The sequence below is a fragment of the Blastomyces gilchristii genome, assembly GCF_000003855.2.
Source record: "Blastomyces gilchristii SLH14081 genomic scaffold supercont1.3, whole genome shotgun sequence".
Classification (NCBI taxonomy): Eukaryota; Fungi; Ascomycota; class Eurotiomycetes; order Onygenales; family Ajellomycetaceae; genus Blastomyces; species Blastomyces gilchristii.
The window spans coordinates 1881884-1897506 of record NW_003101680.1 but is presented as its reverse complement, the minus strand read 5'-3'; the positions used below and the strand labels follow the sequence as shown (position 1 = coordinate 1897506).

Below are 15623 nucleotides of genomic sequence, written 5' to 3'. Positions count from 1 at the left end.
TTAAGAGCGTGAGAGATTTTGATTAACTCCTGGATGCGTTGAGGCCGCCAAACTTGCGGCAGCATTCAAAACGGAACTGAAGAAACGAACGGTCAATGGTGATACAGACAGAAACGAGATTCCGCTAAGAAAGCAAGATTAGTTGCCAAAGAGGTCGAATCACACAGCAGGGTAATGAATGGGTTGGTACTGATGAGTGGTTGGATGATGTGGTGACGGGAGAATGGCTGGACGCGTGCTTATGTCAGCCTGTGACATCGATGACTAAGTGAGCCGAGGCTTGGCAACGACGACGCATCAATTCAGCATCCATGCCAATTGTCTGGTTATCGGGGTATTCCAGGAACGAGAAAACAGGGTGCATGCTCTTCGCGCCAGGAAGAAACAATAAAAGGCTTGGGGTTCCCTGCCAGACTCATCCTACGTCATAAATGTGCTACTCCTCAAAGCATTAGGTCGGTCGGTCTAGGCCCGTGTTTACGAGGAATTCAACCCGTTTTCTTCACTTTTTCGTTGGCCATTTCTTGCAAGTGGGCTAGATGCTTGGGCGAATCGGCACGCCGAAGTTGAAATACATCCGCGGCATCTGGGGTTAGTTACAATGCCGAGGTGGACATTTCTGGTGCTCCTCTTAGCAAGAACATCGCTAGAAGCCCAAGATCCTCTAGACGCTCTAGCTGTAGGGTGGAAGAATTCTACTTCCCCGCAGGCTGAGCGAGAAACGGTGAAAATGCCTTTCGGGAATGCCCTTTATGCTCTTGCCGCCCCGAAAAGAAATCATACCGAGCTTCCCTGTTGCACAAAAACATAATAGGAAATCAAATAAGACAGGATGTTTCTTAACGGCAGCAGCTAGGGGTTGGAAGGGGTGGGAGGGGGGGGCAAATTCAGCAGCAAAGCTCGACGGTCCCAGCAAGGAATGCTGGGAAGTCAACGCCAATGCTTACGTCTGCGAAATTTCAGCAGTGGAATATGGATTTCTGAGCTTCAAACAAGCTACGGCAGCTCTAACCATATGCGTTAAACAGCATGAGGTTATAATATCCACGGTTGGGTTGTTGGGCCAGAATCTCCAAGGTAAATTAATACTGACCCTTTATCTCTCATCTGCCTTACTTTGAGGCCATGAATTATCAGTGTTAGCGACACGTCCATTAGTTTTCAAAATAAGGTTGTGTCGGTGACTCCCTAAATGCTGATTTTGTTTGAGAGTTGAGGCAAACTTCAGCGATGTTCAGCAACTGCTCGAGCGACATCTATCAATCGCCCAGGAGCCTTCGCCATTTTTATGTAGGCGGTGTTGATAAGGGTTTATATTACAACGTCGCCCTTCCTTTAATGGCACGTCTATAAAGGTTAACTCAGCACTTAGGCATCGCGCTTAATTAGGGTTTTCCGATCAAACTCCAATCGCCAATGGGGGAGTGTGGTACATTTGCGCGGGGATACTCGAGTCAACCCTCATATTTCACAATTGAATTCGCGGTGCGTTTTAAATGTCTTGTCATGTTTTGTTTTGAGAAGTATAGGACCTAAATGGGGCATTGACCATGTCAAAATGGAAACCACCTAAGGCTTAACAGCCAGTTTTACAGCAAAATTTGTCCAGCACTCGTTGTGGCGATCAGGTCCTCGGATTTCCGGTATCCACGATGCATTCTTTATCCCGGGAACTCTACCCTGTTGACAACAAGGGTAGACATGTACTCCGTACGATGAATATATTCGGATCACCAAGGTCTAAATCCGGCGTCAAACGGGAGGCGAAACATAGATATCGGAAGAGTTGAAATGACGAAAATCCGAACCTGATCAGAACGTTTGAACTACAGTCATCTGTTACCTAGATATTAGTACGCGTTTGCGGCAATATGGCTCGGAGTTCCGGCTGATGCCACGGCGTGATGCCAATCGGCAGCCCGCCGATATGTCCACGACTGACTGACTGACTGACTGACTGCGATGATATAGGGCAATTCATTCCAGCACCTCCCCATGAATGTTAGTGGCTACGCTTTCTTCTTTATAAGTAAGGGAAAGCGGAAATGAAGACCTTCAGCCCGATTTGCCCCCTTTTATTCTCTCACCCACCGTCGAAACGTGGATCCAGATCTAAACTACTTGTTCCTAGTTTCAACTTGCAGGCATTACCACCATTCGAGGTTTGAAATTGTCGAACAAGACATGCAAGATCCATAGGCCCTTCCTTTCGATTGCTATAATCGTTGAATATATTTGGGTCGACCAAACACCCAGTCCATTGCAAGAGTGCTAGCGCTCTAAGCAACAACATCCAAGAACCAATGGACAGCTACATGATAAGTTGTGATGATCGCGACAAATCGATACTTCCAAAATCTGGAATTTGAGCCATGTGGTCCATTTAAAGTTGTACCGCCCTCTTGAAACATCAAAAAAGCAAGTGGAATCCCCTCCCCACCTATTCTGCTACTCTCCAGTCTACTCGGTATAGTGGGACTTGCGTGTTCTACTGTGCCTAATGTTTTACTACTCCGGGGCCTCTTAAAACGCCAATAATGGATATCCATTCACTGTGTTTTCGGACATTCGATTACTGCGAGGTGGTCCGGGTGATGGTTGGGAAACAATGTTGCCGAAAAAGATATGGTCTTTTTCGGCAGGGCAAGTTTGAGCTTGGTCCCCCTATGCGAGGGGCCTATAAAAAGAGCTTAATGCTTCCAAAATTTCAACGCTGGGCGCTTTCGAATCTCGATCTAGGATCCACCAGCTAATAAGGTTTAATCCACTAAGTTACATTCTTATACTTCGGGCGATTAGTGTGGTGCGCAGCTCCACTCATGGAGGGTGGTGGCAGGAGTTTACCTGCTCAGTGGTTCTCCTTCCAGAAGGATTTGAGTGAATTATATTAATGGGCATATAGCTCACAACTTGGGTTCTTTCCTCTTCGTTCCTTTCCCCTCATTACATTCCTTTCTTACATCCTTCTTTTTGTTTGCATTCTATATTCTTGCTCATTGGCCTTTGTTCTCCTACCCTTCTTTAATTTCTGTACGGATATTCCATTCCTTACTATGCAGTTATCCTCAGTTCTATTGACGGCAGCCGGACTGCTCGCTCCCGTATACTCTAGCGCCATTATCTCCATCGGACGTCGCTCTGAGGGCCTCGATGTCAGCCTCGCCTCAACGGGAAACACCAAAGTCCAAGTTTCTGTGACGAACACTGGCTCCTCAGAAATTTCCATTCTTAGAGCGAACACACTCTTTGACGCATCTCCCACGAAAAAGTTCACTGTCTACAAAGAGGGTACGCTATATCATTTTCTTCTTTCAACATCATGAAACCATATTCTTACATCAAATGCGTTGCAGGCTCCCGAAAAGAAGTGCCCTTTAAAGGCGTTCACTTACGCCGCAGTCCCTCTGACCTAGCCAAAGACAACCTCCAACCTATTGGCCCCGGCCAAACTATCGACAAAGAATTCGACCTCGCGGAAACCCTCAATCTCTCAGAAAGTGGTACCTACATTGTCTCCGCCGACGGTGTCTTCCCAATTATCGACCCCAAATCATTCAGCATTGCTAGTGTCATCCCGTACGAATCCAACGAACTTAAAATAGAAGTAGACGGCAAACAGGTATCAGGCGTCCTCTCCACCCGCGCCAAAATACATGACCATCTCGCCCAGCGCGCCGATTTCAACAACGGCAACTGTACCGACCATCAAAAGGCCGTCATCGCCAGCGCACTGAAACGAGACTCCAGCATCGCCGGAGAAGCTTCCAACGCGGCTCTATCCGGCGACGTGCGAGTGTTCGAGCAATACTTTCGCACAACAGACCCCTCCATCCGCCAGCAAGTTTCCGACCGCTTCCACGCCATCTCTAACGAAGCCTGCAGCGCTGAGGGCGGGGTAGTCAAGTACCAGTGCGAAGATGAGATGGATGTCTGCCGCCCGGGCACGGTCGCCTATGCGCTTTTAGGATCGAATGTCGTTGTCAACTGTCCAATCTACTATTCGGTAACAGCGGTGTCGCAGGCGTGCGATGCGGGCGACCAGGCGCTGACTGTCATCCATGAGTTATCGCACATCGATGCCGTTTACTATCCCGCCACGACGGATCTTGCCTACGGTGAAGATGCGTCGATGGCGTTGAATGCTGATATGTCGATTCGGAACGCCGATAGTTATACCTTTTATGCCAATGGTGAGTTTCGTTGTTCAACTGTTTTATCAGCATTATTTTCTCTTTTTTCTCTTATCAGTTTTCTATGCTGACAACTACCTCCTTTTTTCCTTCTCTCCATTTAGCCGTACGACAAAACTGCAATCCTAGTTAAATGGAGCGCTGCCGCAATGCTAGGGCACACAACTTCAGGAAAGAGAGGGGCCCAAATCCACCTTGGTCGGGGGGTATTCCATCATATCTGCACGGCGGCCATACTCATCATGAGCTCAGACACTGCAAAAATGTATCAATGAACATGTATCTGTTTGCGAAAACCAAAAAATATCAGCGACGGGCGGGGCATGGCCTGTTCCCAAAAAAATGGAGGAAACAAAGAGTGCAGGGCATTTTCAATTTTGAATTTTGAATTTTTCTTTTTCTCCCCCTCCCCTTTTAAATGTTAGCATGCTCTCCCTTAGACATGTCCTATTCTTACTTGCATCTAGCAGGTTCCTAGGTATCAATGATATTCAGCACTGTTTATTCCATAGAACCACCCAAAGAGATAAATATTATTTTTAGAGGAAAATCACAGAATCATGATAAAACAGACGCACGCATATATAGAACTTGTTCTTCCTATTTTTCCACTGCCAATCAATACCCTTCTCTACATGCTGCTGGACAATCCATTCATATCTACATACAAACCTACCTTGGATCTTTACCATTCAAATCTCACTCCTAGCGCTTTGACGAGGAACGGAGGGCGCGGCCATAAAAAATAAAACATTATAGTTTATTCCTTTCCCCACAACTTTACTTGCTTTTTGCCCACTTGCAAAAGAAAACAAAAGAAAAGAAAGAAAAGGTAAGCAGAAATCAGAAATCTGTTGAATCAGGTGCCTCGTTAGTTAGCGTGAGGTAGATAGAAGAATATGATAGGTGAGCTGAATACGCGGAGAGTTAGGTACGTTGGTAGGTATTGAGGTAGTTGTAGCTGCGGGCACAGTGGTATGTATGATATGAATCTTTAATGAAGAGAGAACAAAAAGGGAAGGGGGGGGGGGAGGGGAGTAAGGAGAACAAAGGGGAGAAACTGAAGCTGAAAACAATTGAAAACTGACAAGAAAAAAATAAATAAACAAAGGAACACAAGTTGAAGAAATAGAAAATTAGAAAAGGGGAACAGTTTACACAGCATCACGTAAGAACGGGAAAAAGGTGAAAAGAAACCAAACGAACATGAAAACGAATAAAATAGAATAGCAAACAACCCAAACTCAACCATATCCATCTCGTCAGGTAACATCAAATCGCTCATCATTTAATCTCCCCCTTTCGCCTCCCCAGCGGGTGCAGACGCAGGCGTTGAGGTAGCAGGAGCGGGCGATTCCGTTCCCCCTGCACCACCCTTTCCAGCACCACCGCGCTCGCGATCCCCAGAACCTCCATATCCACCACGACCACCCCTTCCACCTCTCTCACCGCCACGTCCACCTCTGTCACTACCTCTTCCACCTCTCCCCCGACCACCGAACCCACCCCGTCCACGTCCCATCTCCATATCGCTCGAAGCACTACCACTCTGATACCCACTCCGTTGACCAACATTCGCGCCAGGTGCACCCCCAGCACCACCGCGATTACTAGCTTGCCACGTTCCAGCGTTGCCATCCCCGCGATTCATATCCCTTCGGCTCCCGCGATCCTCAAACATCTTCACGTTTGGTTTCCGATTTGGTCCTGGAGGGCTTGGTTTTTTATGTTCAGGTGGCTGCCGTTCCAAGGCACCTTTGGCTTCCTCGGGAGTGGAGAAAGTCACCACATGGTTAAATTTGCCCCATTTTTCTACCTTGAGGATCTTTGCTTTGTCTTCTTCGGGGAATAGATCGCGGATCGCTTGTTCGGAGTCCACGTTTGAGATAAAGAGGCCGCTGCTTGGTTTGCGTTCTTGAGGGGGTCCTGTCCTTGAATCATTCCTGGAATCCGTCCTGTCTCCGGCACCATGTGCCGTGCCGTTTGACTCGTTGGCTTTATCTGTCGAAGCTGCGGGAACATTGGCATTCGCTCCGGCAGCGGGTTGAGGGGTGGTAGGCTTATTGACTTTGTTGTTCGGAATTACGGGAGCTGGTGATGCGGTTGTTTTCGGAGGAATGGGGGCCGCGGGTTTTTGTGTAGCGGGAGCCTGGGCTGCCTGTTGATAGGTCGGTCCGGACGCACGGTTCGGTACTGGAGCCTGTCCGTATTGAGGAGCACCGCCAGTAGATCTTGGTTGTCCAGGAGCTCCAGGGGGCGCAGCACCGGTGCCGCCCGGCGCGCCGGGAAGAGGCGCCATGGTGGATGGCTGTTGGGCTATTGGCGGCACACTGGTTGGTTGCTTGCCGGTACGATGTGAAAAGTTGAAGCCCTGAGCGCGCATTTCCGTTCCAATACGGCCACCATCGATTTCCAGAACTAGATATCCGAAAGCAGCATCCGCCAGGTTGAAGTTCCACATGTTTTTGAACGCGCTTTCGTCAACCTGTCCGCCTGCATTGCTCGCTGCGACAGGGCCTCCGAAGGGGTTTCCGCCATTCGCGATGGTTGGCATCTTCTCAACTATATTTAGTGCATTGTCCAGTAGAGTTCTTTGGGCCTCGTTGGCATTGATGGCAGTCTCGACCTCCCCTTTCACTGTGTCCCACACATCGTTAAATGAGGCCTTCGAAGCCGCCAGTTTGCCACGGTAATGGTCAAGAGTAGGATTGACGCTAAATTCATTGTATGAACTGCCATATCTGAAATGCAATCCCGCCGATATGGAGAAATCAGCCTTCAGTGTGACAGAGAGTTGATTCAACATGCCCTCGCGAGCTGGTGAGGCATGCGTGACGAAAAGACGTGTCTCAGACGGATCATAAACGCGGTTTGCAGTATCAACCAATTCGCCCATCTGTAAGAGCGTTGTCCACATAGTTCCTTGCCCGCCTGCAATTGTTGTCTTTCCTTCTCCATTATCGAACAGTTTATGCATAACCACTGCACCTCCCAGACCAAGCAGGCGCAGTTTCACTCCGCCGATATCCAATAGTCTCGAGCTGGCTTCATCGATGATGTGTAGCTTGTCGACTTTATATTCACCAGACCTAAACTTCTCTAGTACCCTTACATCTTCGCAGGCGCCCCAAACAGTATATACGGGAACATCGAGTGTCAACTGCTTGTTGAGCAATAGAGGAAGCTCGGAGAGAGGGAGTTGCTCGGGGCTGAATCGCTGTTTAATGGATTGCTGGAGCGGAACAGAGGCGATGCTTTTCTTGTTGGACTCTGGAAGGAGGGGAGAGTACTGAACAACGTGTCTCAAGGTCCTATAATAGGTGCGCAAGTCACATTGGTTAGTTAGAAAATCTTCATCGAGGGTACACCCCGGTAAAAGAGAGAGAAATGTACTTTTCTGCAATCCTCTCAAGAGAGCTATCATCATAAAATCCAAAGTCGCCGGTATGGATAATATGGTCGGCGCGAGCTTGCTTGGCGAGTTCATTGAGTGATTTCAAGTTCCCTAATCATCGTTTGAAAGCAGTTTGTCAACCAGGTTCATCAACACATAGCAAATGGCAACAGTACTAAAAATGACAATAACGCTGTCTTCCCGCACAACCCAGCGAAAAATTTCATCTATGTAACAAGGACTAGAAATTGTATAAAGGGTCATCTCGATGAATAATTTGCTTACCTCGCACATCTGCAACGCAAAGCACCCGCACACCACCAGTCTGAATCACTCTGCCATTATTGGGGAGCAGCGCAGTAGCTCCGGGGGTGGGGCCGCTCGTCGAACCGTTAGGGAGATTATAGCCCGGGTTGTTGAAGGTGTGGGCGGGACGGGGCTATTATTTTTTTGCGCATTTCGCCCAAAGTTAGCGAAGGTCTCTTGGAAAACATCATTTCGCAAAATCAAAGTGCTGAAGGGGAGAGAGGAGAGTTATTAAGGTTGTGTTCGAAGTGAGGGATCACAGGGCGGCGGTTTCGTTTAGGCACGCCAATCTGAGTTTTGGGGTGAAAACTTACTGAAGCCATATGGATAGATGGACAGGGAAAGATAGATAGGTGGGTGGATGTTAATAGTTCAAATGGAAGGGAGGAGGGGAGAGCTGCTTTGTACGTCCTTTTCGTTTTCCTTAATTCCACGCTTTTCTGTGTATTTTGGGTTTGTTGTTTGCTTTCAGAAGTTGATTGGTATGTTTATTTCACGTCAGTCACTCCTTGGAAAGGATAGATTGACAGCTTAACAGTTTATAATGAGAACGAAAGCAAGAATGAAAAGAAAAGAAAAGGTGGAAGAAAATGCTAGAGCAAAAGCAAGACGAGAAAGAGAATATGCCAAGATCGATGAAAGCTCGGGATGGAGCGCCGAAAGTTTGTTTTGGGGGGGGAATTTCAGTTAGGTTTCCTTGGGGCGGGCGTCTATAAAACAGGACGGTGCTGCACTCTGCTGGCGAGACAACAAGGTATTGTATCGTGTAAGAGGGAAGTCTTTTGAAGCAGAAAGACAGGTAGGTTGGTTTGCGCGACGAGGGAGGTTGAAGAGAGAAGAAGACAACAACAACAGGGAAATATTAGAGGGTAGGGCGTATTTTGGGGGAGGACAATACGTTAGACGATTCGGAAGACAAAGAGGCTTCACGGACAAGACGGAGCGAAGAAGAAGCAGGGAGAGAGAGGGGAGTGGAGAAACGAGCTCGTATGTCGTAAGGTTGAGTCGAAGCAGAGCAGAAGAAAAAAGGGAGCCTCAAGTTGATATGGCGAAGGTTGGGATGCGTTTTCGGATCGGGGAAGGCGCCTGGTCACGTGGGAGAGCTATGTCAGCCGCTTCCTGTTCCCCTTTCCCAGATCTCTACGGAGTACATGCACCACAGCATTGAATGGGATGGGAATCATGGGATGGACTAGTTACCTGATACTAGCGTGTGGAGTTAGTAGTAAGGTAGCTACAGTTGAGAAACACAGTATGTGAAGTGCTGCACTGGCGCATACAAGCAGGACAGGTAAGCTACAGATGTACACAGAGGGATATTCATGCCATGTCATGTCCAGATGGCTAGTGTTAAGCCGCATTCATACAAACATCTTCATGAGAATTTCATTTCTTGACACCTTTGTGAACAGGACCTCATAGCAATAAGACTGTATTTTTGAAATATGCCCAATGTGATCAATGTTATCTGCAGTGTAGAAAAACAACATGTTGCTCAGATAAAGAATCGCAATCTGTATGAAGGGGGGTTAAGAACACAGGAAGAAAAACAGCAACATCACCAGCCAGGAGTATGTAGATATGCATAGACATATTATATGTCAGAAAGGAAAAGGCAAAAAGACATAAAGAAAAGAGAGGTGACTTCGTATGTACAGTACTGAAGGACAATAATAGTATATATAAAAGAATATTGGTTCGTGTCAGTTAACAGGTACTGCAATATTTCTTTCCTCGTTCCCTTTTTACCTTCTCACCATTTGCCATTTGCCATTCGCTAGTTGCCATTCATCTCAAATCAAATCAATTCATTCGCCGCAAGTATCCCTTCCTACACCCCGACTCGTTTCCCGCATGTAAATTTGTTCCTTTCAAAACAACAAAACCACCTGATAGCTCCATGAACGACAATTATGTATAACATGATATATACTATAAAACAGCCTCCCCTTCACTACTTTGCGCGGGACATGATGGCTTCCACATCATCGTGCTTAACCACAACACCACCCTCAGAACAGCGCGCTTTCGTACGGAGTTCACTACACAGGCTGTCAACGTCGATCTCACCGTTGCGGAACTTCTCCATCGATTGCAGGCGGTCCCTAGATTGCAAAGTGTTAGAGAGAGTCTAGATCATGAGGGAGCCAATTGAAGGGGAGAACAAAGAGTAAATACAACATACCAAATCTTGGTGCACGATAGCATTTGCGAGCGGTCTTCTGCCGGCACAACCTCCTCATCATGGTTCCCCTCGAGGATGCTGTCTACTTGTCTGAGCAGGTCATGTTTGGGGGGCGCCGTTGTTGAAGCGGTGGTATTAGCATGGCCGTTGTTCAACTCATTAAAGGTTTGTAGAGAGCTTCCAAATTCGGGGAACGGCAGCGCGTCGTTGAAGAAATTGCCAAAGTCCTGTGAGAGAACAGCGTCCTGGGGATCGCGGTAGTCACCGAACAAGACAGGGTCAAATTGGCCGCCGTTTTGCTGAGCGAGCCAGTCGATCCCTAATAGGCCATCTGCTAGGTAGTTGATATTGCCGTGATTGTTGCTACTGCTATTGCTAATGTTGTTGTTATGATCTGGAAGTTTGGGAGGACGATTAGAATCTGACAACGCAGCAGGAACTGGGTTCTCAGCGCAACCGCAGGCCCGGCCAAGCTTCTCGTAGAATGATTTCTCACCTTCTCCCCCCGCGTGGCTTGCGTTTAGTTCATTAATTGTGTTCAAACTGGATTCCGTCAGCTTCCCAGTAGGTGGTGAGTTCACGCTGGGTTCTGGTGATGTGCCGATGGACGAGAGATGGTGAGATTCTGAAGAGGCAGAGGGAGAAGCGGAATTTGAAGCGTTGGAGCTGCCATAATGCTGTGTTTGATAAGTTAAATAGTTGTTGGTGTTGGAATTGGCGCCAGACCCAGTACTAGTGTAGGATAACCCAGTGTTATTTCTCGACGGGCGGCCTGAATAAGTGTCAAATCCATTTAGGTTTTCTATACTAGCACTCTGGCTATTTCGCCCTTGTGAGCTGGGAGTGCCACTAGAATTCATACTGTCGGGCGTTGGCACAGAGTGAGGAGTGTTTCCAGGGTTAAAAGTCTGTTGCTGTGGTGCGAGGTGTGCGCTTTTGAAAAAGTTTCCGCTACTCTTGTTGGGACTTTTGTAATCCACTCCCGTAGTGGTCGGAGACGCAGTTAAATGCTTGGTGTGGTGAGATGGAGCTTTCGATAAACTTTGGCTAAACGTGTGGGAGCTCGGGAGATCGCCAAATTTGGGGAATTCAAAAGAGAAGTCGTTGCCACTATGATGGGAGCCATTCCTGTACTCCGAACCACGCATGCCAGAGCTCGTTGATGGCAACAAACTGGTCCCACTGTTTATCCATGACAAGCGTTTGCGATACACCTTGACTTCCACTTGGAGCTTTTCGACTTGAGCGCGAAGAAGTTCGTTTTCATTATTCGTTAATTTGGAAGTTTTCTCTAGTTCTTCCACTTTTGTTTCGAGATCTTTGAGGTGTTTTTCTTTGCGCTCCCGGAAAGCTCTTTGGGCAGCCCGATTTTGAGCCTTCCGTTTCTACCAAGGGGATAAGTGATTAGTACAACAGAGAGAAACATGCCCCAGCAAGAAAACACCCATATTTTGGGGAACGCATAAGATATAAACGCTAGGGAAAAGGAGGAACCCACAGTGGTAGGCTCTGACGTCAACGGCTTTCGGCCGGGTTTCTTAGCCGTTTTGTCATCAGTCTCCTTTCGTTTCTTTCCGCTTTCCTCCTCCTCGTTTCCGTCAATACTCTTTCTCTTCTCCCTCTGCTCATTATCTTCGCCATTTGGCGAAGGTCCAGGAAGATCACCGATCAAATCTTCATTGGGATCAAAATCCACGTCAAGGTCGAAACCTAAGAAGGGGCTTCCATCAAAACCTAGTTGTCCAAGGTCAAGGGGTTCCTCTGGTGGCGATTCAAACAAGTCCTGATTGGATACCCCTGTATTATCGAATGAATTATCTTGTGGTGACGATGTGTTGGGACGAGAGTCTTGCAAATTGAAATCGGATTGGGGGTTGTGGCGATGGTCGGGTTTGGTCATTTTGGAAGATTTATCGCCAGATGAAAGCGCTGCGAGAAGTAGGTCCTGTTGGTCAGGCGATAGATAAAGGCTACGCTCATAGAGGGAATCGAAATTAGACATCGCCAACGTATTCGTACAAGACGAGGTAGAAAAAAAAAGAGCGTAACAATAGTAATAGATCGGGAGTTAGAACAACCCAGAGGAGACGACGATAAAAAGTGAACAAATTAGGAGTAGAAAAATTGCAACGGTGATTTTTAAATTTCTTAATAAGAGGTTGGTATCGAGGAAACTGGAGCCGTCGATGGGTATAATATATTCTTAGATGGTTAGGTTATGACCACCCTGACCAAGGTGGAGAAGTATATATAAGGGAACAGAGTATCGTCTGGCACAATCGAACAAAGAATCTTGGCTCGATAACTGTGTACAATGTAGGCGTTCGAGGTGGAGAGTTCCTTGGGGTTCCTGTTAATGGAAAAGGCAACAAAGAAGTCTGGCGAGGTTTTTCCAGGAGGCCTATAAAGAAACGGTTTAAAGCGGTTCCCCGGCAAGTCCAACGCCAATTCTAACACCTTTTCCGAACTTTTTAGGTGTATCTTAACTCCCAAAACAGAAATTATACCTCGAGCCCCTGGAATAGAGAAAATAGGTGGTATATGAGGACAGAGGTGACTGAGGTCCTAGGGAAGAACAGCGGAGCGGAAGAGAGAGAGAGTCCAGGCGATACGGGGTATAGTCCTCAACAAGAATAAATCACGGGGAGGTTGGATAGGAAGATTGTAAAGCGAGATGAAGTAAATGAGAGATTGAAGGCAGTGAGAAGCCGCAGATCGGGGTTGTTTGCCCTATCTTTCTTTCCCAGCGGCCAGACGAGGGTCAAGGCAGACGAGGGTATGACGCAAGTAGGAATGACGGAAGCAGGGGCTTGATATGATCCCGCGGCTAGTATTGATGACAGGCAAGGCCAATGTCGAGGATGAGCGGATGAGACGGGATAAAACAGAGAGGTCGATTCACTGCGGTAGCTACTGGAAAGATTCGGGGAATGTTACTATGGCTTGTTTTGTAGTTGTGCCAGAAGAAAAAATGAAAAATAAAAAAAATGAGCGGGAGAATGCGATGGAAGGCAATGAGCTGAGATTGGCTGGTGAGGGGACGAATAGATGGCCTAACCAACGGCGGAGGGGTTTTGAGAAGGAGTGTGGCTAGAGGAGAGACGGGTTAGTTCAAGCAACTAAGGCAGATATTAGGTATGCGTTCGAGAGAGGAAGAGAGAGGTGCGCGATGGATGATGAGAAGGATGATGATGAGTGTGCGAGGAGAAAAAAGAGGAGAGGAGGAAAGAGGGCGAGTGGGCCAAGCGCGCGAGGAAGGATTGACGCGGCGTACGGTACCGTAGCAGCCGGAGGCCGTCGTACTTTGGCTGTAAAGCAGCACCGGAGCCCAGACCAAGCCGCCAGCACAAGCGCGGGCGTCCATTGGCCAATCGGCGTGGTTTGCGGGGCGAGAGCAGCAGGAGACAGAGCCGCTAGTCGATATTAAGTATTTGCCTGGCGCTGGTTTAGAAGAGGCGCTGGTTGATTATAAATCCAACCGTGGGGGCCATCTTCCTCCCCTTGTGGCTTTTTCGGGATGTCAGACGGCGGTATGTACAAATATTTAATAGTACGTACGGAGTACTCCGTACATGTGTACACATATCCCCATGTCGAGTATGTCACCGCTCGTATCACAAGCACAAGCTGATGCGCGGTTCTGAGTTTAAAAGAAGCGGCCTCCCACGGGTTGCATTGAACCTACGGTCGCATTGTTGGTGATTGCTCCTCATCTTCTTTCTCCCCCCTGGACTTCAGGCTTGCCCATATCAGTTCAGCTCAAACTCTCCGCGCAACTTGCAAAGTTGCAAGGAACCTTTTTGCCATCCCCCTCCCTGTTTCCGCGCCCTGAGAACTTTATCACGCCCAATCTTTCTGGTTGGCTCCCTCGGCTCCACCGACGTCAGCCTCCATCCCGCAATGACTCAACTGCCGGGCCACCCATCTCCGGATACAATTACCCCGAACTCCGACTCGACTCCAATTTTAAAATGTTCGCAGGTTATGTACAGTATCGTATCCTTGAAGAGGCCCGGTCGAGAAAATAAGAACCTTACTTATTAAATGCTGTCTAGCATGTTAAAGTTAGTTACCGTTCACCTAGGCCTCTCCAATCTCTCAGCGTACTATTTTCCCTTCTGTTTTTATCCTTTCTTTCTTCGTTGTTTTCACCCATTATTCCCCAAATGTTCCGGATTTGCAGAGGCCCACGGGCGCGATTTTCCACTGTGGTGCGATAAATTCGCGTCTTCTTCGCTCTTACGGCCGCAGTTATCACCGCCTAAACCCGAGCCCCGTGGTGTCGGTCTTTGTCCCCGAGCACGTCGCTCCAACAACCCAAGACAAAAGAAACGAGAGCTCTCCTTCCATTATTTCTTTCTTTTCTTTCCCCCAAGCCTAACGCCCATAACCTGGGTCCGAAGGTTGCATCCAACCAATTCCCAAACGGGACAAACGGGACAAACACAGCAAACTCCGAGCCGGCATGGGAAACAAACAAGCCAAACAGAGCAAACATGCTTAGACCACGCATGCTGGTTTGGTATTGGTACGGAATATGGAGTACTCGGTATAGGTTTGCAAAAGACATCTCTAATATCTGTGGCCGATGAGGAGACGGTTAATGGGAATATCAGTGCATCGTAACTTTTGGTTGTGTGCGGATGCACCTTGAACTTACTTAAAGCAGCCTAAAATGCCGTAGCCGCGATTTTCGAGTTGTTGGTTGACGACTGATAAAATGGCAATAATGACTCAAGCCGCGTTTTCCCCTCAGGAATTAAGGGGATGCTCTTTGTCTACAATCATTGACCCCTGGGACACTCTGCATGTGCGAGTGGAAACCCCTCTGGCACATTTCTTCCTGGGTTCATCGGATTCACTTGCGCAGGCATATGACATATAAATGACATATGGAACATGAACATGCGAGGGACCTGGACCATTCCAAATGAGGTCCGGATAATCGTTCCAATATAGCTGTGGGGAAAATGCTGCCGGAATAGGAGCCGACATCATCGTCTCACATATCTCTATCATTTGGCGAAGCAGACGATGGGTGCTTCACGATATTTCTCAAGCACATAATATTAAATAAGCAGTGAGGTGAGCATTAATTAGATCGTCAGTTGTCATAATACAGATGAGCTCACATATTATGGCTATTCATTCCAAAGTTGCATTAATTTCTAGCTTTATCTTGAGATTCTTTGAATGCGTATACACCGCGTGGTGTCAACTGTAAGACAATTCCTTTGTGTAAATATCCTCCGAGCAACTGAATTCATTGAAGATTCTGAAATATAACAACAGCCTAACTGCGTTATTCCACAATGATGAACATCTAACTGCAACTGAGCTATGTGTTCAGCGGCGAGGCTGTCAAGCACTTTTATCCCTTGGAAAGATATGGCCTTGTCCAAAGCTATGTGGGAGGGATGCGTGGAAAATTATAACCTGTGTGGTCCACTGGGGACTGGGCATTTATAGTTATCTAATTTTGATTGGTACATCCGCAAAAAATCATTCTCAGAATCAGAATCAAAGTCAGGTTCAGACTCATATGTTC

At 47.6% G+C, this 15623-nt stretch overlaps 4 protein-coding genes across 7 annotated transcripts; 2 read left to right on the top strand and 2 right to left on the bottom strand.

The window, feature by feature from the left end:
• Positions 1-312: 312 nt before the first annotated feature.
• Positions 313-4805, top strand: BDBG_02110 (metalloproteinase). 3 transcript variants are annotated; one of them, XM_031720652.1, is made up of 5 exons: positions 313-1077; positions 1211-1485; positions 1584-3288; positions 3354-4190; positions 4295-4805. In XM_031720652.1, exons 3-5 carry the CDS (start codon positions 3054-3056, stop codon positions 4321-4323), a joined length of 1101 nt encoding a protein of 366 aa, XP_031576882.1. In that variant the 5' UTR covers positions 313-1077; positions 1211-1485; positions 1584-3053; the 3' UTR covers positions 4324-4805. The 3 variants fall into 3 exon arrangements, with proteins under 3 accessions (XP_031576882.1, XP_031576883.1, XP_002627439.1); XM_031720653.1 differs by having other exon boundaries at positions 324-1077; positions 1211-1853; positions 1972-3288; positions 4295-4791; XM_002627393.2 differs by having other exon boundaries at positions 324-1077; positions 1218-3288; positions 4295-4791.
• BDBG_02109 (Ser/Thr protein phosphatase) lies at positions 4535-9119 on the bottom strand. Its single transcript, XM_002627392.2, has 4 exons — positions 8205-9119; positions 7870-8023; positions 7584-7695; positions 4535-7501 (listed from the first exon to the last, which is right to left on the bottom strand). Exons 1-4 carry the CDS (start codon positions 8211-8213, stop codon positions 5479-5481), a joined length of 2298 nt encoding a protein of 765 aa, XP_002627438.1. The 5' UTR covers positions 8214-9119; the 3' UTR covers positions 4535-5478.
• Positions 9120-9155: 36 nt separating this feature from the next.
• BDBG_02108 lies at positions 9156-14610 on the bottom strand. Of its 2 annotated transcripts, XM_031720651.1 has the most exons (5): positions 14183-14610; positions 11574-14126; positions 10572-11460; positions 10076-10469; positions 9156-9995 (listed from the first exon to the last, which is right to left on the bottom strand). In XM_031720651.1, exons 2-5 carry the CDS (start codon positions 12075-12077, stop codon positions 9845-9847), a joined length of 1938 nt encoding a protein of 645 aa, XP_031576881.1. In that variant the 5' UTR covers positions 12078-14126; positions 14183-14610; the 3' UTR covers positions 9156-9844. The 2 variants fall into 2 exon arrangements, with proteins under 2 accessions (XP_031576881.1, XP_002627437.2); XM_002627391.2 differs by having other exon boundaries at positions 9205-9995; positions 10076-11460; positions 14183-14451.
• Positions 12912-14103, top strand: BDBG_02107 (uncharacterized protein; the record flags this gene model as incomplete). The annotated part of the gene is made up of 3 exons (XM_031720650.1): positions 12912-13159; positions 13395-13605; positions 13834-14103. 3 exons carry the CDS (start codon positions 12912-12914, stop codon positions 14101-14103), a joined length of 729 nt encoding a protein of 242 aa, XP_031576880.1.
• Positions 14611-15623: the final 1013 nt, after the last annotated feature.